Below are 21,697 nucleotides of genomic sequence, written 5' to 3'. Positions count from 1 at the left end.
GTTTAACTGATTTTCTTCAATTAACCCTCTGAGTTTTACTCTTTTTTTCTTTCTCACTTTTTTTATTAAAAAAGAAATTGATTGTAGGTTGTTTCATAGTGGAAGTTCAGCCTGGGGTGGGCCAAGCTGAGGGGTCCCATAATAAACATATTATTATGTTTTTCCTAATCTGCTACTTAGCCAGTAAAACTTGACTCTTTGACTTCAGACTTCTGAAGTCCTTCCACATCGATTATTCAATTCTGTTTAATTTGTATAGCTAAAAATTTGCCTCTGAGGGCTTTACAAGCTATACCCATACACATCCCTGACCTTTGACCTCACATCAGTTCAGGAAAAACTCCCAAAAAACACGAACTCTCACCGGGGAAAAAAAGAGAAGAAACTTTCAGGAGAGCAACAGAGGAGGATCCCTCTCCCCCAGATGGACAGAAGTAATATTTGTCATGTGTACAGAATGAACAGCCTTGGAGCTAAAACACTTTCACAATATGGTATTACAAGATCATTAAGATATGATGGTGCATCACCAATCAAGGCTTTGTAGGTGAAGATATTTTAAATGTGATTCTTGATTTTACAGGGAGCCAGTGCAGGGCAGCTAATGCGGGAGTAATGTGATCTCTTTTCTTGGTTTTAGTGACAACCCGAGCTGCAGCATTCTGGATCAACTGGAGGGACTTCAGAGGTAATGCTGAGATTCTATTTTGTATGCCGCAAAAGCAATGCTTCTGAATGTGACGTGTGGTTCAGTGATCCCTTATTATGGACCATTGTTTTATTTGTAGTCTGATAAGCAGTACATTCTTCCGATTAGGGGCCGTGTCATATTTCATGGAAACGCAGCGCTAGATAGTATGGAGGACTTAAAACGACAAGTATAAATAAATGCTTAAATAAATGTATAAATAAATACAAGAAAATATGTAAATACATGAATGAATAAATATAAGTTATAAATAGATATATAAATAAATGAAGAAATACATTTATTTAATGATGTCCTGTTGAGTTATAACGTATATGTATTCATTCTTGTATTTATTTAAGCATTTATTTATTCATTCCTGTATTCATTTATTTATTTATACATTTATTTAAGCATTCCTGTATTCATTTATTTATACATTAATTTCAGAAATTATATATTTATTGTATTTATTCATGCATTTATTTATACTTTTAAGTCCTCCATACTCCATAAGATAGCGGCTGTTGGGACTTGCTCTCAAGCAGTATAAGTCCCGCCTTAATTATTTATAGGCCAATTTGTGATTGGACCAGCGGTTTTGATTGACAAGCTCTACAGAGGTTTCTTATTGGCGCAGAGAAGCGGATGTGCCCGCCCAGGCTTCTCGTGACGTCACGAAAGGACAAATCGGTTTACCGGGAGGTTATTCGGCCTCTCCGAACAGCCGAGCAGCTCAGCGGAGGCGCCATCTTAAGTCACGGAGACAGTAAGTGCGGTTTTTCATTTAAAAGCAATAGTAACACATGTGGAGTGAAACATTTGACACCTTTTTTATCTGTATTTTACAGAACAGGGACTTCTGGTAGCTGTGTGTGAATGCTACTTTAACCTTCTGTGTGAGATGCGGCCTTCCACCTCGCAGCGGTCACGTTAGCTTAGCACGTATCTTGGCCTAGCATTTAGCTTTGGCTATGCCGGTGATACACGTGTAGGCAGACCGCGTTGTGCGTTCAGTCGGAGGTTAAACCAAGCTAACAAGCACGTGACATAGCTTTCCTCAGTTCAGGTATCGCTCCAATGACTTTGCGTCTGCGCATGCGTGTTCTGCACTCGACGCATCTGCCATTGAGCGCGAGACGAACTCGCGTCTCACTTGTAGCTCGTTGCAGAGTAGCTCCGCTAGCACGAAGGACGCCATGTACCCGACCGCCCTGACGCAGATGGCCCGGGGCAACCCGTTCAGCGCGCCGCTGTTCTCCCTCCAGAAGGCGGAGGAGCCTCAGCCGATCCAACAGGCGCAGCGGACCCGCAGACTGGCAGCAGCCGCTACCGCGCAAGGTAACCTCAAGCCCGCACGTTTGCTAACATGCTAGCAGTAGCTTAGCCCACCAGATTTGGCCCGGTTGCGACCCACTTCGGTGTCTGAAACTGTACATACACGGTTATTGTGCATTACGACTGTTTATACACGATGTGCATTAAAGGTGCATTTTTAAAATCGCTAGGAGGCAGTTGGCTTAGAGGCCTAGGCCCCGTGCACGCGCCCTGTGGAGGACGAGGAAGGACAAAGTGAGATCTGCCTTCTGCACTGCAGAGAATTGTCTCTGACGTGAAGCTCTTAACTTCATTTAGTGTGTGCAAAGCAATCGAAACTGTTTTCAATGGATTTCATAGGAATTCAGTCGATTAAAGACACGTGACCCCCTGATCAGCGCTGGATTTGACGAGAACGAATTGTCCTTTCTATTTCTGCCAGGTTGAACCCAACATTACTTCATGACAGTTATGTGTTTTTAGTTTAGAAAATGTACAGATCTGCCCTGTATAGTCAGTTTATTAAATAATGCTGTGAATGGAAGTCTGACATATGTTGTAAGAAAACAAGCCACGTACCAATTCTTCATCCCAAGCCAGTTAACCATCGTGATTCATTTAAATTGTTTTCAATTTGAATCGAGGGGGCATATTCAGGGTTATGGAAAACCTGGAATTTTAAAATGGTCATTTCCAGTCCTGGAAAAGTCATAAAAAACTTAAATCATAAAAGTTTTGGAAAAGTCATGGAAATTTGTTAAAATCACATCATTTACGCCGAGTGAAATAATTAATACATTTTGTAAAGAAAGACTCTCAAAATATAAGCCAGTGTACGCTCTGAATACGCAGCATTTTCTACAGTTTTCATGTTTATACCGAGATTTCAGTTTGGTTTAAAGTCGTGGAAATGCATTGGTCAAAATGTGTAAGGACCCTGCATATTGCAGAGCAGACGCAGGCAGTTTTCAGTTTAAACTGTTTCTGATCATCAAGTTCAAACACGTTTCATGTTCTATAAACATCTAGCTCGATTGACATATCTTAAACGAGTTTAAGGCCTTAATCTGGGAGCCGGTTAGTCATCCAAAGGCTCAAAAAGGGCTGTTTTTCTATCGTCCAACATGTCATGTTCTCACAGTTTCACCTGTATTTCTTCAGAGGGGGATAGTTGTGCGTTCGGCTCTCAGAAGTATTTCGTCCTGTGCGGCTTTGGTGGGATTCTGAGCTGTGGCACCACGCACACGGCCGTCGTTCCCCTCGATCTGGTCAAATGCAGATTGCAGGTCTGTTTTTCCGCGGGCCGGCGCCTTGTTTTTTTATTTTACACAATGTCACGCACCATCCGCCCCCGTGGCTGTGTTTGTTTTTTGGGTTTGTCTTGAATTGCACAAATTGCATCAGAGAAATGGCATCGTCCCAGTTGTGGTGAATTTTTTTCATTTGTCATTGAGTCCTGATTCCAGTGTGTTGGACTGATCATAACATGGTTGCATGATTCTGCACCAGTGTTGTGTGTTGAATGATTTCTACCCAATCACCGCCCCTCAGCCCCCGGTAGAGGACTCGTGAAGGTCAGGAGTGCCAGACCGTAGGGAGAGAATAACCTGTATGTTGACTATGCTATTTTACAAAGTCACGGATGCCTGTCTTTCTCAAATGTGTAAATGTATACATGATGTATAACTCATTATCAGCCAGTTATTCATTTTTTATTAACACACTGCCTGACTGGCCTTATACTGACAGCGTGAGCTCGTCTGGTAAAGTAAGACACCAGCAGTATGGGGATACAACATAGTTTATGTATCTTGTGATTTATCTAAACGGTAAGTTTATTAATCACTAGTTTTGTTAATAGGGTTGAATAAACAATCATTGTTTACTGTATTTGAGATGAATACATCAAACTATTTAGACATAACTGGCCCAATTTACACGACACCACTGTTTTTCAGAAACTTAAATTGCGCAATCACATGTTATCAACCGTTGGTGTGTGGTCCTAATGAATGGTGGCAGAGCCCTCTATAATGGGAGAGTGGATCAGTCCACAGGAGGGACATGGGCACACTGGTCTCAGTGGTTTAACAATATTCCCACTCCTCCATTATTTGTCTCTGGTTTGGTGTTGTGTCCTGTTCTGCATGTGACCCTGCATGTTGCTTGTTCGCTGTGTGTCCCCCTCCCTTCTCCCACAGAGGACGCCGGCTGCGAGTTTGGCTCCTCAAAGTACTATGCCCTGTGTGGCTTTGGGGGTATCCTGAGCTGCGGCGTCACACACACGGCAATGGTGCCCCTCGACCTTGTCAAGTGTCGCCTGCAGGTTTGTAAGGAAGCTACATTATCAACGAGCAGCCGCCAGCCTCTCCGCCGCATGCTTAATGTCCCATCTTCAGTGTAACGACATTGTGCACCACTTGTTAACAACGATCAGGTAACTATCAACGGGCTGTGCACGAGAAACCCTAATCACTGGTGTGATTAATTCAACTTTACTTTAATGCTTTGTATTAAAGGATACGTTAAGCAAGTAAATATCTTAAATTGGAAACTTTTGGAGTTGTGTACCGGTGCGCCATACTTGTAACATGTATTGGTCATCCTAACAAAACTCCTAACTTAACATTTTTAGGCTAATAAAGTAAAACAAATCGCAGTCTATAAAATGTGATTGCACTTGACTACCGCTAGACTTGAATAGGCCCGACTAACGGGCGTTCCCTACATCGACACCAGATCCAGGAGTTGCCAGTGATTGGATGACATGCTTATTAATTAGTGATTCTCCTCCTCAGGTGGACCCAGATAAGTACAAGAGCATCTTCAACGGCTTTGCGTTGACGGTGAAGGAAGATGGTGTCAGAGGCCTGGCAAAGGGCTGGGCTCCCACCTTCATCGGCTACTCCATGCAGGGACTGTGCAAGTTTGGCTTATATGAAGTGTTCAAGGTCTTCTACGGCGACTTACTGGGGGAGGTGAGTCCACGCAGCCGTGCTCCAGTAACGCCGGGTTCTGATGTGTTTTTATCCTCAAGTTGAATTACATTTTCTGTGTGGAACATATGTGGGCCACTGTTAAATAGTGAGAAAGTTTGATCGGCGGTCTCTATAAAGACTGCTCGCATAACCCGGGGCATTTCTGTTGCGGTGTGGGATAAACATGACGCAGGTCTGCGGTTGTGCTGTTGAACACCAGGAGGGAATTTCATCCACTTGAATTATATCAGGGTTCGTACGGTCATGGAAAACCTGGAAAAGTCATGGAATTTTAAAATAGTTATTTCCAGGCCTGGAGAAGTCATGGAAAAAACTTGAATCGTAAAAGTTTTGGAAAAGTCATGGAAATTTGTAATAATCACGTGTTCATTTACGCCGAGTTTGAAATAATTAAGATGTTATTTTTAAAGAAAGACGCTCAAAATATAAGCCGGCGTACGCTCTCAATACGCTACATTTTTTAATTGTTCATGTTTATTCCGAGATTTCAGTTTGGTCATGGAAATTTGGTTTAAAGGATGAAAATCCATTGGTCAAAATGTGTAAGAACCCTGTATATGATTAGTTTTTGGTGGTCAACATTCACTGCCCTTACGAAAATCTTTTTTTTTGACCATAACTGAATAAATCATATGCAAATTGTGATATTTTCACCAAAATGTCTAATGGATAAAATGAAGTGATGGTATTTTGGACATGCGGCTTTTGTTTCACGTGGTCGTCGGGGAAACCCGAGCGTCACATTCGCCTAACCGCTTTTGTGGTTTCGCCCGGCAGGAGAACTCCTACCTGTGGAGGACTTCGCTGTACCTGGCTGCATCTGCCAGCGCAGAGTTCTTTGCAGACATTGCTCTGTCTCCCATGGAGGCTGTCAAAGTCCGTATCCAGACCAGGCCGGGCTACGCCAACACCCTCCGAGAGTGTGTCCCCAAGATGTATGCAGAGGAGGGTCTCTGGGTGTAAGTGTACTGCCTCCTTCCATTCTGTCTTTGAATGGCTGAACGGTTGCTTTAGCGATGAGTTATTGCTGAATAGATTCCTACAACACGCTCCTTAGATCCACCTCTGGAGGGCGCTGCGCTCTGAGCGGAGCCCCTCGGCAGCTTCCTGGCTGTACGGTTGGAGGTGCATGAGTCATTGGCGTGTGAGAGCAGTCTACCTGTCCCTCCAGCCCACGCAGCACTAGCAACCCTGTCATCCAGACGGGGAGCTCCTGGTGCTGCAAGCCTGGGGGACGGACACTCTGAACCCAGTTACTGCTCTGAAAGTTGTGATTGAATAAGTTTATCCTAAAGTGTTATAGTCTCTGGGTCGAAAGCTTCAGGCTTCTTGTGTGCTCTGATGCCAGTTTCTCTCTTGCTTTTGACAGCCAGTCATTATTTGTGGTAATTAATTCATAAGTCTATTGTCTCTAGCTATCCAGCCATAATGTTTTGTAACAAATGTCTTTGTTCTATGTTAATTGCTGCTTTTTCATCAGGTCGTGGCTCTCCGGTTGATTTGTCTACTCGGTGGTTAGATTGATACGGTTTCAACTGTTTGTCAGACCCTACTAGATTATCTGTGATATCATGAACAGATTTTTAATTGTTCGAACACGCATGAAGAGACAGTGGGCAGACGGGCTCTGGAGGAGACAACACACAGGGTTCGTACGGTCATGGAAAACCTGGAAATGTCATGGAATTTTAAAATTGTCATTTCCAGGCCTGGAAAAGTCATGGGAAAAACTGAAATCATAAAAGTTTTGGAGAAGTCATGGAAATTTGTTATCATCACATGTTCATTTATGCGGAGTTTAAAAATAATTAAAATGTTTTTTACAGAAAGACGCTCAAAATATAAGCCGGCGTATGCTCTCCATACGCAAAATGTTCTAAATTGTTCATGTTTATTCTGAGATTTCAGTTTGGTCATGGACATTTGGTTTAAAGTCCTGGAAATCCATTGGTCAAAATATGTAAGAACCCTGAATAGAGTGAACCAGGTGATGGCCACTAGATGTTACTGTTGCAATAAAACATTTGTGAGTAAAAAGCCTTATAAATACTTATTCAATACATCTGTTCGAGCATTCAGATGTAAACAAAAGAAGTTTGGTTTAATCAACGCTGTCCTCATCCAGTTTGCGCTGCACAGCAAGAATGCTGAACGAAGTCTGTCCGTCCCGGTGAAGATGGCTAACCCTCCTCTTCATCCTCCTCTCACTCAGGTTCTACAAGGGCTTGGTTCCTCTGTGGATGAGGCAGATCCCCTACACCATGATGAAGTTCTCCTGCTTTGAGCGCACGGTGGAGTTGCTATACAAGCACGCCGTTCCCAAGCCCCGTGCCGAGTGCAGCAAATCCGAGCAGCTGGTGGTCACCTTTGTGGCCGGCTACATCGGTGAGTAACGGATCACCTGCAGAGCTGTAGAACCGGATCATCACGCCCAGCTGTGACGTCGGTCCGGTTCTGATGCGTGTTCTGCGTCCCGTCTCTGCAGCCGGTGTGTTCTGTGCCATCGTGTCCCATCCGGCTGACTCCGTGGTGTCTGTGCTGAACAAGGAGTCCGGCAGCACCGCTATGGGGGTGCTCAAGAAGCTGGGGCCAAAAGGTCGGTACCGTCACCGGTCCGCGGTGTCATCGTGTAATATGAGGCTTCTTACAACACGCTCCTTAGATCCACCTCTGGAGGGCGCTGCGCTCTGAGCGGAGCCCCTCGGCAGCTTTCTGGCTGTACGGTTGGAGGTGCATGAGTCATTGGCGTGTGAGAGCAGTCTACCTGTCCCTCCAGCCCACGCAGCACTAGCAACCCTGTCCTCCAGACGGGGAGCTCCTGGTGCTGCAAGCCTGGGGGACGGACACTGAACCCAGTTAACGATCCAAGAAAAGCTGACTTGACGGTCTGCTTCGTAAATGATCATGTTTTTCTGTGAATTGACGTTTGAACCTTGTGATTGTGCTCTGCAGCGCACTGTCTGAGCGCTTGGTCAGCAATGCAACGTGTGACTCGTGTGGTTGTCTCCCCTTCAGGTGTGTGGAAGGGTCTGGTTGCCCGTATCATCATGATCGGTACTCTGACCGCCCTGCAGTGGTTCATCTACGACTCTGTCAAGGTCTACTTCCGCATGCCCCGCCCCCCTCCCCCCGAGATGCCCGAGTCCCTGAAGAAGAAGCTCGGTCTCACAGAGTAACTCCATCCCGCCACTGAGCGGCAGTCTCCAGCTGACACATCTGCCCCCCCCCCAACGTCCAGCCCGCACACAGCAGTTTTCTATATTTATGTCCTCAGCCCTGCTGCTCCGCCCAGAGCTCCGGGCTGCTGCTACTACTGTATATTTCAAGAGAACGAAACACCGGTCTAGTTTTATTATTTCCTGTCTATAGAAACATGTTGAAAATCTAATTAAAGAATTTAATTCCCTGGAAAACAACGGCTGTCAACTTTTTAACATGGGTTCTTTTTCATCATTTTAAAATGCATCGCCGGTCTCTGTCACCTGCACACACACCTGTGTGGTTCTCCAACTTGTTGTGACTCCATCTGCTTTTTCAAATGATAGAATCACCATTGATTCAAGTAAACTAGATTTCTCCATCCAAATAAAATAAAATGTGTAAATAATCACTTTGTTAAAACGATGCAAAAACACGGTTAAATATATAGTAGTGTTATAATGCATATCTTTTAAAAAATGCAACGTTATAGTATTAATGGCTCCATTGAGCCTGCTTTCCACTGATCTTTTTTTTAACTTGTTTGACAAGGCCACCCAATTCATACTCAATGTTGAGCTTTTATTTTGAAGGGCAACAGCTGAACAGATCTCACAGAGGTAGGATATATATTAATGAGTTAATTTGTATGTCTCTAATTTTTACTTTTTTTTCTCAGTCTTAAAATAAATATAAAACCCCGCGCCCCAGTTTGAGATCTACTGCGCGAGGCGATCACAATAGATTACATGTGTTCAAATGTAATCTGCTGTGTAGTTCTCTTTACCACCAGCAGGGGGTGCTCGCTGCTTTTCACTGATCCCAACCCTCTTCAGCAGGAACTGCATTACTGGAACTACAAATACTTCTTGGAGCGAAGTAAACTAGACTTGGAACACATGTTTCTAGTCAAATAATTAGCAGGCCTGTATTTACAAATAGAGTAAACTATAATGTCAAATATAAGAAAGTTAAAGCCATTAGACAAAGTAACATTTAATCTCAATACAGGAAGGACAGCTCATTTACTGAATATGGTTGAATTCATAGATTTATAATATCGCTGCTTCATATAAAAGCTCTTCATGTAATTGTCTTGTGAATTCAATTAAGTAAGTTAAAATAAGTCTGTAAATGTTAACATTCACACATCAATGCTGAAATTCAGTGTCATATCAATATGATAATGAGAACTTCAACATGGGAGTTTTATAAAGATTTGTGCTTGGGGATACCCATCTCGAAACTGGATGTCTGTTCCCCGTAGAAAAAAAAGAATAGTTTACAGCACAATAACTCTTCACGTCATCTTCACTTGACTCATTGTTATGAGTTTCTGTTTTTCTCATTCCCTTTGGTTTAATTCCTACATTAGGGTCTTTTCAAACGAGAGTAGCAATGTACTGCCAGTAACGTCACCTTTTGACCTTTCATGAGAATTCTTAGACTTCGAACAGAAAATGTAGAAGAATGAAAAAAAAACTGTCAAGTTTGACCTCGTCATAGATATTTATTGAATATACACAGTATATATGTGTTTCTGATAGATTCTGATAAGCGCATTGATCATTTGGTTTGTTACGTCTCAAACCATGAAGGAAGGTTTAGAAGTTGTGAAGACAATTTCCCTCTGAATCAGAGTATCAGTTTTAACCAAACACTACGGGAGGTTATTGTGCACATTGTAGACAATGTGTTGTTTTGCACACGTGCAATCATCTGAATTAATAATAAATAAAAAACCTGCATTGAATAAAAATCAAGAATCGAGCCACAGCGAACGAGGAACAGTGCAACTCGTGATGCTGTTCGTGACATCCAGGAGACGAGAGGGCCGTCGTCATCACACTTTTCCCACCGGCTCATGCGAATGTGATGCGTGATGAATCCCTGGAGCTGCATCATGGAACCCGCTCCCGGCCCGCGGGTCATCGGCCCACTCGGCGCCCGGTGGATGCGCCGCTGTGCCATTACGGGCCATTTGTATCCCGGACACAATAGTGCTGTCTCCTGGCGGTGGAATGATGACGCGTCTAACAGGGTAAGGTTGCAAAGGGTTATGGGAAATGGATTCCATTTATACTTTCCGCATTTATGAGATCATAATGCCGCCGCTGTCTCGTTGAATAAAACATCAACACTATGAGGAATAAAGTTCTCCCTCTTCTGGCTCCATCACAGTAATTTACACATCCAGTGAACGCCTGTCCAGCGATTGGTTCCATATCAGCAATCGGATGTGGATCTGAGGCCGACAGCCTCCGCGAGGACGATGGGAAAGAAAAGGAAATGCAGTCCACGGCCCCTCGATCTATTTACTATTTCCCTGTTTCAATGGTGTTGAACGCAGCACTGAGGTCCAACAAAACAAGTACAGAGATGAGTCCTTCATCTGAACAGGTCATTTGTTTTCACCAGTGCTGTCTCGGTGCTGTGGTGTTTTCTAAATCCTGACTGAAACTCCTCAAATAAACTATTATGATGTAGAAAGTCACACAACTGATCTGCTACCACTTCATCAAGGATCTTAGAGAGGAAGGGGAGGTTAGAGATCGGTCTGTAGTTAGCCAACACCTTCTTAAAACTCCAAATAATTAAATGAAGTATCAGCTGATTGAAGCATCTTTAGTTCTCCAACAGAAGGTGGCCGAGTTCTGGAATGAAAACTAGTTTCTAATGAGCTAATAGCTGTTGATCTGCACTTCACACATTTCATTTATTTATTTTATTTACACTACACACATACACACATATTTCATTTGCACTACACACATACACACACTTTGCATTTTGCACATTGTCTATATTTGGTGTTTTTATATTTAGTTTAATTGTCATTAGTATTGTGTATTGTGTATGCATATATGTTGTATATATACATATATATTTTATTTTATATTTTGCTTTGTATGCTTCTATATCTTTCATCCCTGTTTTTATATTTTATTTTTTATTTTGTATTCATGTGTGTTTGGTTTATTGGTGCTGCTACTGCTACGACAAATTTCCCCTTGGGGATTAATAAAGTATCTATCTATCTATCTATCTATCTATCTAATGAATCTATCGTGTAATAATAAAAAACAACAATGAATAACAGTTGTGTGAAAACAAAAGCACTGTATGTGTCACTCTTGGTAGATAAAACTGCTTTACAGCCAATGATGGTGGTGAAAAGTGAACGTAAAACACATCTTTGAGAATGAATGTCTCTTCAATGCTCGGCGGATGTGACAGGTGCTGCGTTCAGGTGTCGTCTAAGTTTGTCAGTTTGTGGTCGTGTCGGTCCGACCCACTCAGACAGACTTTATCCCCGACTGACAAAAACACAATTGATGGTATTGTCGTCATGCCGACGTATGATTGGGTCGCTGATGCCGGGAGGTGCTGGCCAGAGGATTTACCCATTTAATCCCATCAGTCACAATAGTGCCCGTAAAAAAAAGTTTTACTGAATGTTGTAACAAATTATGAGTCTAAATGAAATATGTGCAGACTTTTAGGATTTAGTTGACATCTGTTCTTGGACTGGCCTTCGATCTCTACGTCGAAACCTTTGCTCATCAGTTTGTTTGCTTGTTACAGAATAGAGAGAGAGAGAGAGAGAGAGAGAGAGAGAGAGAGAGAGAGAGAGAGAGAGAGAGAGAGAGAGAGAGAGAGAGAGAGAGAGAGGCTGCTTTGTAGGAGGGGTTTGTGTTCTGTTATGTAACAGCCTGTAACCCCGCCTCCCTCCACTGGCCAATCTAATCCCTTCATCCCTCTCCTCACACTCCTCACATGCAATGACCTATACAGCCCTAACACACACTCAAACACACACACCCCTACACACACACAGACACACACACACACACCGACACAAACACAGACACACCCACACAAACAGACACACACACAAACACACACACATACACAGACACACACACACACACACACACACACACACACACACACACACACACACACAATGGCCCTCAACTCAGCAGAGTGGGTGCCTTTAAGGGATCACCCTCCTCGCCCCATTGGGGGGAGAGAGAGGGACTGCAGCTTCCTATTGGATGCCAGCCTGTATCACCACCGCCGTCACCACCATCATCACCATCATCATCATCATCATCATCATCACCATCACGTGGCATGTGCAGCATCAGCAGGGGCGATGCAGAGAACAGCATGTTCACAGGGATGTATGTCTACGCTGGGAGCAACGAGCGCTGCATTCCCATCCAAATGGAATAAAACTACAATAATATGCAAAAGATTAAAATGTTTTTAAAAATTCCCAAGACACACAATGTCCCAGGACATCCTTTTATTTTTAACAAAATTAAGATGAATATAGTTTTTATATAAATCAGTCAGAGTTTATTTTAGACAGGCAGGAAGAAAGGAAGGAGGAAGGGAAGAGGAGACGAGGAGACGAGGATCTGTGGAGCTCAATGGTGTCTCTGTGACCCAGTGACCATGGCAACCCCCTAATCATATCATCAAATGTAGGTCACATTTTAGTGATGGCTTAAACCACATATTACTGCAGACTGCAACGCTGATTACATGTAAATATTTGATCCGCCACAATTAGACTATGAATATTTAATATAATTGAATATTCAGTCCATCCCTCAGATCAATGGACCTGTCCAGTGACTAGTGTCTGGCCGCAGTGTTTATTTACTGAGCTACAACTTAAATGTTACCAAAGATCATTTTTGTTTGCGTATAAAAACTATAAGGTGTTCAACAAAAACATATTGTAGAACACAAAACATTCCAAAATGTCAGCCGAAAAGGCGTGTGGCTTTACATTGGATGAAGAGTGAATAAAAGAAGACGTTTAAAATTAAATACAAATAAAAAAGAATAAATAAAACATAAAACACAGCAGGCATCAATGGCTTAAAAGTGAAAAGGTGTTGCGTAAATGAGTATTTTGGGCCCCAAAAGCAATACAACTAGTCATGTAGTCCTCAATTCTTCAGTGAAATAAGCCCAATAATACTTCAAGTATCAACAGTAGTAATTGTTCCATTCGTGTTATATTATTATATATTTCAATATCGTTTTTTAATTAATGTTGCTGGTCAGGATGCTACTAATTTATGTCAAATATTATTTATAAGTTGGCTGAAGTAATAAAGATATATGCCAAAGACACTTGGAAGGGGAAGGATGCTTTAAGAGGGATACTATATTATTATATATTTTAATATCATTTTTTAATTAATTTTGCTGGTCAGGATACTACTAATTTATGTCAAATATTATTTATAAGTTGGCTGAAGTAATATATATATATATATATATATATATACATGCCAAAGACACTTGAAAGGGGAAGGACGCTTTAAGAGGGATATTATATTATTATATATTTCAATATCGTTTTTTAATTAATGTTGCTGGTCAGGATGCTACTAATTTATCTCAAATATTATTTATAAGTAGGCTGAAGTCATATAGATATATGCCAAAGACACTTGAAGGGGAGAGAGGAAGATTTAAGAGGGAGTGTAACTGTAGTCCTGGTGCCTGGCGGAGGAGAGGGAGCCCCATGGAGACAGAGAAGAAAAAGGATTTACAGTGTTGAGAGCAATCAATTAAAATTAAAATCCATATAGACTTTATTGGCACGAATATTCACATTATTGTCACATTGCCAATACGTTTAAAAGACAAAAGAAACAAGGTACAATAACACAAATACCCATTTATATTCATCCATGTTCCCGCGCGCGGTCTTCCATAGCGTGACGTAGACCGGCACCATGCTCAGCACCGCTCTCGACACGTGAACCATCCTGAACACACACACACACACACACACACACACACGCACGCACACACACACGCACGCACGCACACACACACACACACACTCACTGCAGCCCGTTCAGCTCCACACTAGCCGTCTCACATCTCTCTACCAGCCGTTGGACACCGTCTCACCGTCTCACCGTCTCACCGTCTCACCGTCTCACCGCCGGCCAGCAGAACGTGCGTTATATCGAGACAACGTGAGTATTGCGCGCCGCCGGTTCGTCTCCGCCGGTTCCAGCCGCGTGCTGCACCTCGCGCAACAATGGATGGATGCTCCGGGGTTGAAATGCGTCCACAATAAAATGAAACCAAATGAAAGGATATGTCCGTTTAGATAAAGGAATCATTATTAAATATGAATTATTATTATATAGGAATCATTATTATGTTTTAATTACGCGGGAAAGTGTGCTGATGTCAGCTCTATGGGTCATTAATCTGTGTGATGTAATCAAATGTGAGTTAACATTCCATCACTGTGGCGGGAGACAGCATCCCCATCGGACAGAGGACCTGAACTCTCCTCCTCGTGTTTCTGTCAGAGCCTCAGAGGCGCGTGATTCATAAACTCATCGTTTATAGATTTCATGTTGTAAAAAACAGACTATAGTCTCTCATCACTGGCGAAGGCGTAGGCAGGGCCGAGGCCCGGTGGTTGCGTAACCCCGGTTCCACCGACATGACACACAGAGAGAGAGAGAGGGAGGGAGAGAGAGACTGGGCTGCATGAGGCCGGTGGACCGTGAGCGAGCAACGACATCGTGGTTCAGCGGCTCTATTGTCTCCCGGATATTGTTCCAGATAAGCACGAGTTGTGTCCTTTTCTGGACCCCAGCCTCCACGACCTATTTTAAGCACGACCTCGATATGAGCTGATGACATATTTAGTTCACAAAACTTTATAATTGAATAAGTATGCTCTTCCTCTTGGGGCGCTTTGATTAAATAGGACTTCACAGCCTTTTATGTCTCGAGAGGTTGACGTTGACCTCCTTTTGTCTTATGCACCATTTAAAGTGTTCCTTCGTCTGCCTGTTGTTGTTGTTGTTGTTGTTGATGATGTATTGAGAGCTGAACAGTGCTTTGTCACAGTAAACAATCAGCCTCATGCTGCTTGCCTTGTGGAAATATGTATGTATGTAGTTTGCTTGTAGTATACTTATTTGTAAGATATTTTGAAATTGAGAATGAATCAATTCATTGATTAGTGATTGATAACGTTGTGGTACTCATTATTTGAATTGTTGTCTGGTTCCAGTTCCAGCGTGATGATTTGAGTTTCTTTGGGTTCTGCTGATCAACACAAGACACTGGAAGCCCAGGAACTCTTTTTTATTTTTCATTCATTCTATAGATCATAACCATTAATGGATTAATTGGAGAATTGGACCACATATGCATGGCTGATGAGGATAATAATAATTACTTGTAAGCCCTGCTGTTCATTGACATGTTCTATGCGTGTGTTAGTGTCAGTGGACATATATAATCAGCTGTATGTATGTCATGTTTCCAGTGGCCCAGTGCTTCCTCATTGACCTCATTGACCCCCATGCCCTGTGTGTTAATGAAGCATTTGGGCACCCTGCTGTCGTATTGGAGGCTCTATGTGAACCTGAGTGACGAGGTGAGACAGGTTGTGACTGTGGACCCTCACATGTCTCCCCTCTGTCCCCCCACAGCTGTGATCATGTCCTCCGTGCTGCAGAAGCTCATCACCCCTCTGGCCAGCTGCCCCGCTGAGCCCCCCAGGAACAAGATGACGGTGGTGGGGGTGGGCCAGGTGGGCATGGCCTGCGCCATCAGCATCCTGCTGCGGGTAAGACACAACCACAGCGTGGCTCAGTGGTAGAGAGGGTAAGACACAACCACAGCGTGGCTCAGTGGCAGAGAGGGTAAGACACAACCACAGCGTGGCTCAGTGGTAGAGAGGGTAAGACACAACCACAGCGTGGCTCAGTGGTAGAGAGGGTAAGACACAACCACAGCGTGGCTCAGTGGTAGAGAGGGTAAGACACATTATAGATGTATATATATATATACAGGATATATAGATTTTAGAAAGCATGTTTAAATATATATAATGTGTATATCTTTGAAGATATATATATATATATAGAGTCCTAAACTGTAAAAGCTTAGGTGTGGACATACAAAATTAAAATATCTTAGTTGAAGAGAAATGACATTTGTCTTATTTGTGTGCATTATGTATAAACGGCATCAATACCATCTAAATGAGGGTTCACAGTTCATCCAATGGGTTGTGTCCATCTCTCCTCTGGACAGGAGCTGTGTGATGAGCTCGCTCTGGTGGATGTGATGGAGGACCGTCTCAAGGGAGAGATGATGGACCTGCAGCATGGCAGCCTCTTCCTCAAGACCTCCAAGATAGTGGCTGACAAAGGTCGCGACCCGCTGTATAGCCCAATATCACACATTACGAATTTGCCTCAGAGGGCTTTACAATCTGTACACATAGACATCCCTGACCTTTGACCTCACATCGGATGAGGAACAACTCCCAAGAAATGGAAAAACTCTTTCACAGGGAAAGAAAAAGAGAAGAAACCTTCATGAGAGCAACAGAGGAGGATCCCTCTCCAGGATGGACACAAGCAAAATGTCATGTGTACAGATGAACAGCGTTACAGAGTTACAACACATCCCATGAAGATGAAAGAAATGTATGAATAATGAGTAGTAGGCATGCACGATTAGGGATGGGTATCGTTTTTTCTTCTTCTTGTGCTAAACCGGTACTTTTAAAACGATACTGGTGCCTAAACGGTGCCTGAACCCATACTTTAAAAAATCATCAGCAGGGCCATGACAGGAGGCATCAGACCCAGCCAGGTCCAATGGACCCTATGAGACGTGAAGTCACAAAGACTCCGGGGAGGAAGCAGAACATCACCATTTCGTTTCACTTCCTCTTCTCTCAGACTACGCGGTGTCGGCCAACTCTCGCCTGGTCGTGGTGACGGCCGGCGTCCGCCAGCAGGAGGGCGAGAGCCGCCTGAACCTGGTGCAGAGGAACGTGAACGTCTTCAAGGCCATCGTGCCCCAGATCGTCAAGTACAGCCCCGACTGCATCATCATTGTGGTTTCCAACCCCGGTGAGTCCAATAAACACACACACACACACACACACACATCGTCATTGTCAATAACTTTAGATAATATTAGAAACACACCCTCCACAGTCGACGTGTTGACCTACGTGACCTGGAAGCTGAGCGGTCTGCCCAAGCACCGCGTGATCGGCAGCGGCACCAACCTGGACTCGGCCCGCTTCCGCTACCTGATGGCCGAACGCCTCGGCATCCACGCCAGCTCCTTTAACGGCTGGGTGCTGGGCGAGCACGGAGACACCAGCGGTGGGCGCACCGACCGCCGTTCACCAGCAGGACGCCGTCGGCCGAACGTCGCCTCGAGAGTCACACGTGCTGCCGTGTTGCGTTTTTTCTTCTTCTTCCAGTACCGGTGTGGAGCGGCGCCAACGTGGCGGGAGTCAGCCTGCAGAGCCTGAACCCGGATATCGGCACCGATGGCGATGAGGAGCAGTGGACGGCCACGCACAAGGCTGTCGTGGACAGGTAGGGGATCAGAGTGTGAGAGAAGTGACAAGAGGACATGAAACAATATATTTTATTACCTTCGCATTGAAAATGCGGAAGGTTATGTTTTGATCGCCGTGTATTTATTTATTTGTATGTGTGTTACTCGCATAACTCAAAAAGTATTAAACCGAATCGCATGAAATTTGGTGGGATGATTGGTTATTATCCGGGGACCATTTGATTAGATTTTGGGATTGATCGGGTCAAAGGTCAAGGTTAAGGTCATGACAAGGTCAAAATCTCATTTGAATCGCATACAATTTGGTGGGATGATTGGTTATTATCCGGGGGCCATTTGATTAGATTTTGGGATCGATCGGGTCAAAGGTCAAGGTCATGAAAAGGTCAACATCTTCTTTGAATCGCATGAAATTTGGTGGGATGATTGGTTATTATCCGGGGACCATTTGATTAGATTGCGGGATTGATCGGGTCAAAGGTCAAGGTCATGAAAAGGCCCAAATTTGGCTGCGGCGAAGGTATGCGCTCTACCGAGTGCCCGTTCTAGTTTATTTATGCTACGGGGAACAAATTCGGGGTTAAGCATCTTGCTCAAGGACACATGGGCAGAGCATCAAACCACCGATCCTCTGATTGAAGGACCTGAGCGCTAACCTGAGCCACAGTCGCCCTTAACTGAGCTAAACATCTAGTGGACTGGACTAATTATGGAATACCAGTTCATTTAATGTTATATAAATGAATTGGGCTTCGAAATAAATAAATGAGGCAATAAATATATAAAACGTATATTTAATTGAGTCGTTATGGTTGAATACTTCCTCTTATGGCCAATAGAAACTGCGTGAGGGTGACTTCACAGGATTAATTGGGCTGATAAATGCTCTCATGTCCACGGTTATTGATTATGTGTGTCATTATGGAACATGTCTGTCGGCGGGAATGCATCGCAGTGTTGGTTTGAGTGGCCCCTGGGGGCCCCGTGTTACTGCAGCCTCACTCACCCCATTGAGGGCTGTCATTCGTTGTGCTTCAGAGACCAATCAGAAGGCAGTGTCAGCTTAAACCGTCCTCTATAACCAGAGCCCATGATGGCATCATGTATTGATGATTCAACCGCCTGATGGTGAATACGCTTATTAAATACACACAGAGGTCATCTCTTGCACTGCAGAATATTATGATAATATAATGAATTACACATATATTGGATGGTATATTGGGAAGCTCTATTTGTGCACTCTTATCACGATGAAATGATTTGCCATGGTGTTCTGGGTGGTTGCCGGGGTGATGCAAGACGATTGATAGTAAATTATGTAGATATACTGTATGTGAATTCTTGTGAACACACACACACACACACACGCTGTATGGATGTGTGTGTCACAGCGCCTACGAGGTGATCAAACTGAAGGGCTACACCAACTGGGCAATCGGGCTGAGCGTGGCGGACCTGACTGAGAGCATCGTGAAGAACATGAGCCGGGTCCATCCGGTCTCCACCATGGTCAAGGTCTGACAGACACACACACACGCACACACACACACACACACGAAAACACACACACACAGATTATATTTATATTCATATTTATATGTATGCAAAGGTCCTGTATGATAAAGAGCGAATCACGCCTTGATCATCTATTACTAAGTAATATCAATAATTAAGAATTAAGTATTTCCCAAAACACTAAATCAGTTAATGCGACTGTCTCTGCAACCTTTTTAACATTTGTGTATTATCATTGTGTCTGTGTTAATAAATATGACATACATTTTGACCATGCAGGCCTTTTTGTTTATTTTGTTTATTTTTCAAGTTTAACCTCAGCTCCATAAAATAAATCAATAATAAACAGACAGTCAGCTCCTCATTGAAACCCATTAAAACCAAAGTTTGATCCCACGCCCTCTAGAGGACGGCTGCGGTACTGCGATGGATGAACCTAACATTTAGTGTTCAGAGTTTCTCTGCGCCTCTCCCCTAATTCTGCATGTGTGTGTGTGTGTGTGTGTGTGTGTGTGTGTGTGTGTGTGTGTGTGTGTGTGTGTGTGTCCTCTCTCAGGACATGTACGGCATCAAGGAGGAGGTCTTCCTGTCTCTGCCCTGCGTGCTGAACGGCGCCGGCGTGACCAGCGTGGTCAACATGACGCTGACGGACGGCGAGGTAGACCAGCTGAGGAAGAGCGCCGACACGCTGTGGGGCATCCAGAAGGACCTCAAGGACATCTGAACCCCCCCCCCCCCCCCACCCACGTAGACACCTCCCCCTTCACCACCCCCCCCCCTCTCTCTCGCTGTGATTTTGAAGGAGAACACTGACGTCTTTCAAACATCGTGTGGCCGTAAACTTCAGTTTTACATTCGTCACCTGGCCTGATGTGACTGATGCATGATGTCACCTTATGATGCATGATGTCACCTTATGATGCATTATGTCACCTTATGATGCATTATGCCACCTTATGATGCATTATGTCATATTATGATGTATTATGTCACCTTATGATGCATTATGTCATATTATGATGCATTATGTCACCTTATGATGCATTATGATGCATTATGTCATATTATGATGCATTATGTTACATTAGTATGCATTGTCACCGTATGATGCATTATGTCATACTATGATGCATTATGTCACCTTATGATGCATTATTATGCATTATGTCATATTATGATGCATTATGTCACATTATGATGCATTATGTCATATTATGATGCATTATGTTACATTATTATGCATTATGTCACCTTATGATGCATTATGTCATACTATGATGCATTATGTCACCTTATGATGCATTATGTCATATTATGATGCATTATGTCACCTTATGATGCATTATGTCACCTTATGATGCATTATGTCATATTATGATTCATTATGTCATATTATGATGCATTATGTCACCTTATGATGCATTATGTCACCTTATGATGCATTATGTTAAATTATAATGCATTTTGTCACCTTCTACTTCTTGTCAATCATCTTTAAGTTTTCCCTTTTTCCCCCCGTGAAAGTTTTCTTTCTCCATTTTTTGGGAGTTTTTCCTGATCCGATGTGAGGTCAAAGGTCAGGGATGTCGCATGTGTACAGATTGTAAAGCCTTTTTAGGATAATTTGGGCTGTACAAAATAAACTGAATTGAATTGAATAGAAAGACGGCTGTGCTCCTTTAAAAGATACACAGAATCTCTCCCCACCAGGCTGATGTTGGTGTGTAACCGTGTTTGTGCGTAGAGACGTGAGCTGACCTGTGTCACCGTCCTCCTCCACCAGTCGCCGCTTGACGCGTTCCTTTAGTTTAGCACTCAGAGAAAGATCTGTAACAGAATCCAAGAAGATGCCGTCTTCCTTCCTTTTGTCGAACAGTGGTTCCTCAGTGTGAGCGAAGGGAGAGGGAACGTCCAGCTCCAGATGTTTATGTCTGACCTTGTGTTTGTGTGTAACTCAATAAAGTTGAACCTGGTAAAGTCCAGTGTGTGTGTGTGTGTTGGTGTGTGGTTCATTTGTGTAATGACTCAAATTTCCTCTTTGATTAGTGATGCACCAGGATGTGAATCATTGACTCATTCATTTTATAGTGAAATGTGAATATTTTTCCAAGATTAGGTGCTTCCATATCTCTCAACTGCAGGTTTTATTACATTAAAAACACAACATCTATATTACAGTCACCTTTACGAGTATTTAAGTTATCTTTCTTGAACTGTACAAGTAGAAGAGTTCACGTGATTAAAGCTGAGCCCTGTTTAAGAGTGAATTACTTTTAAGAGTGGAATAAAGATAACTCATCTCATACATTTAAAGAAAACAGTTTCTTGGGATTCAACAATATTAATGACATGTGTCATATGTCATAGGTCACGAGGAGCCGGAGTCAGAAGTAACCACCAGACTTCAGAACAGCGTATCACATATCATATAGTTTACTTTGGTGTAGTATTTTCTTATGTTGCCTATAATGATAAGTGTGTTGATTGTAGTCTGTTTCTCTTTTAATTAGTGGTTTTAAATTACTAATGTATTTGGGTCCTCAGTCTAATGTACTCAAATGCAGCAAATGCAGTTTAA

The 21,697-nt window shown here is 43.2% G+C and overlaps 2 protein-coding genes and 2 non-coding genes across 5 annotated transcripts; all 4 read left to right on the top strand.

Annotated features, from left to right (window-relative positions):
- The first annotated feature begins 1,349 nt into the window (after positions 1-1,349).
- On the top strand, positions 1,350-8,420 carry slc25a3a (solute carrier family 25 member 3a). Of its 2 annotated transcripts, none has more exons than XM_056424556.1 (8): positions 1,350-1,457; positions 1,851-2,029; positions 4,207-4,331; positions 4,804-4,983; positions 5,782-5,963; positions 7,217-7,389; positions 7,490-7,600; positions 8,020-8,420. In XM_056424556.1, the coding sequence occupies exons 2-8, from the start codon at positions 1,888-1,890 to the stop codon at positions 8,178-8,180; spliced, it is 1,074 nt and encodes a 357-aa protein (XP_056280531.1). In that variant the 5' UTR covers positions 1,350-1,457; positions 1,851-1,887; the 3' UTR covers positions 8,181-8,420. The 2 variants fall into 2 exon arrangements, with proteins under 2 accessions (XP_056280531.1, XP_056280532.1); XM_056424557.1 differs by lacking the exon at positions 4,207-4,331 and adding an exon at positions 3,167-3,291.
- On the top strand, positions 6,048-6,247 carry LOC130200945 (small nucleolar RNA SNORA53). The gene has a single exon (XR_008833102.1). It is a non-coding gene; the product is annotated as a small nucleolar RNA SNORA53 (small nucleolar RNA).
- Positions 7,653-7,852, top strand: LOC130200944 (small nucleolar RNA SNORA53). The gene has a single exon (XR_008833101.1). It is a non-coding gene; the product is annotated as a small nucleolar RNA SNORA53 (small nucleolar RNA).
- Positions 8,421-14,068: 5,648 nt separating the features above from the next.
- Positions 14,069-21,101, top strand: ldhba (lactate dehydrogenase Ba). Its single transcript, XM_056424559.1, has 8 exons — positions 14,069-14,216; positions 15,702-15,838; positions 16,309-16,426; positions 16,965-17,138; positions 17,226-17,399; positions 17,501-17,618; positions 18,996-19,119; positions 19,676-21,101. The coding sequence occupies exons 2-8, from the start codon at positions 15,710-15,712 to the stop codon at positions 19,841-19,843; spliced, it is 1,005 nt and encodes a 334-aa protein (XP_056280534.1). The 5' UTR covers positions 14,069-14,216; positions 15,702-15,709; the 3' UTR covers positions 19,844-21,101.
- The last annotated feature ends 596 nt before the right edge of the window (positions 21,102-21,697 follow it).

The sequence above is a fragment of the Pseudoliparis swirei genome, chromosome 10 (genome assembly GCF_029220125.1).
Source record: "Pseudoliparis swirei isolate HS2019 ecotype Mariana Trench chromosome 10, NWPU_hadal_v1, whole genome shotgun sequence".
Lineage (NCBI taxonomy): Eukaryota > Metazoa > Chordata > Actinopteri > Perciformes > Liparidae > Pseudoliparis > Pseudoliparis swirei.
Note: the sequence above shows the minus strand (reverse complement) of the source record. Positions and strands in the feature narration are given on the sequence as shown.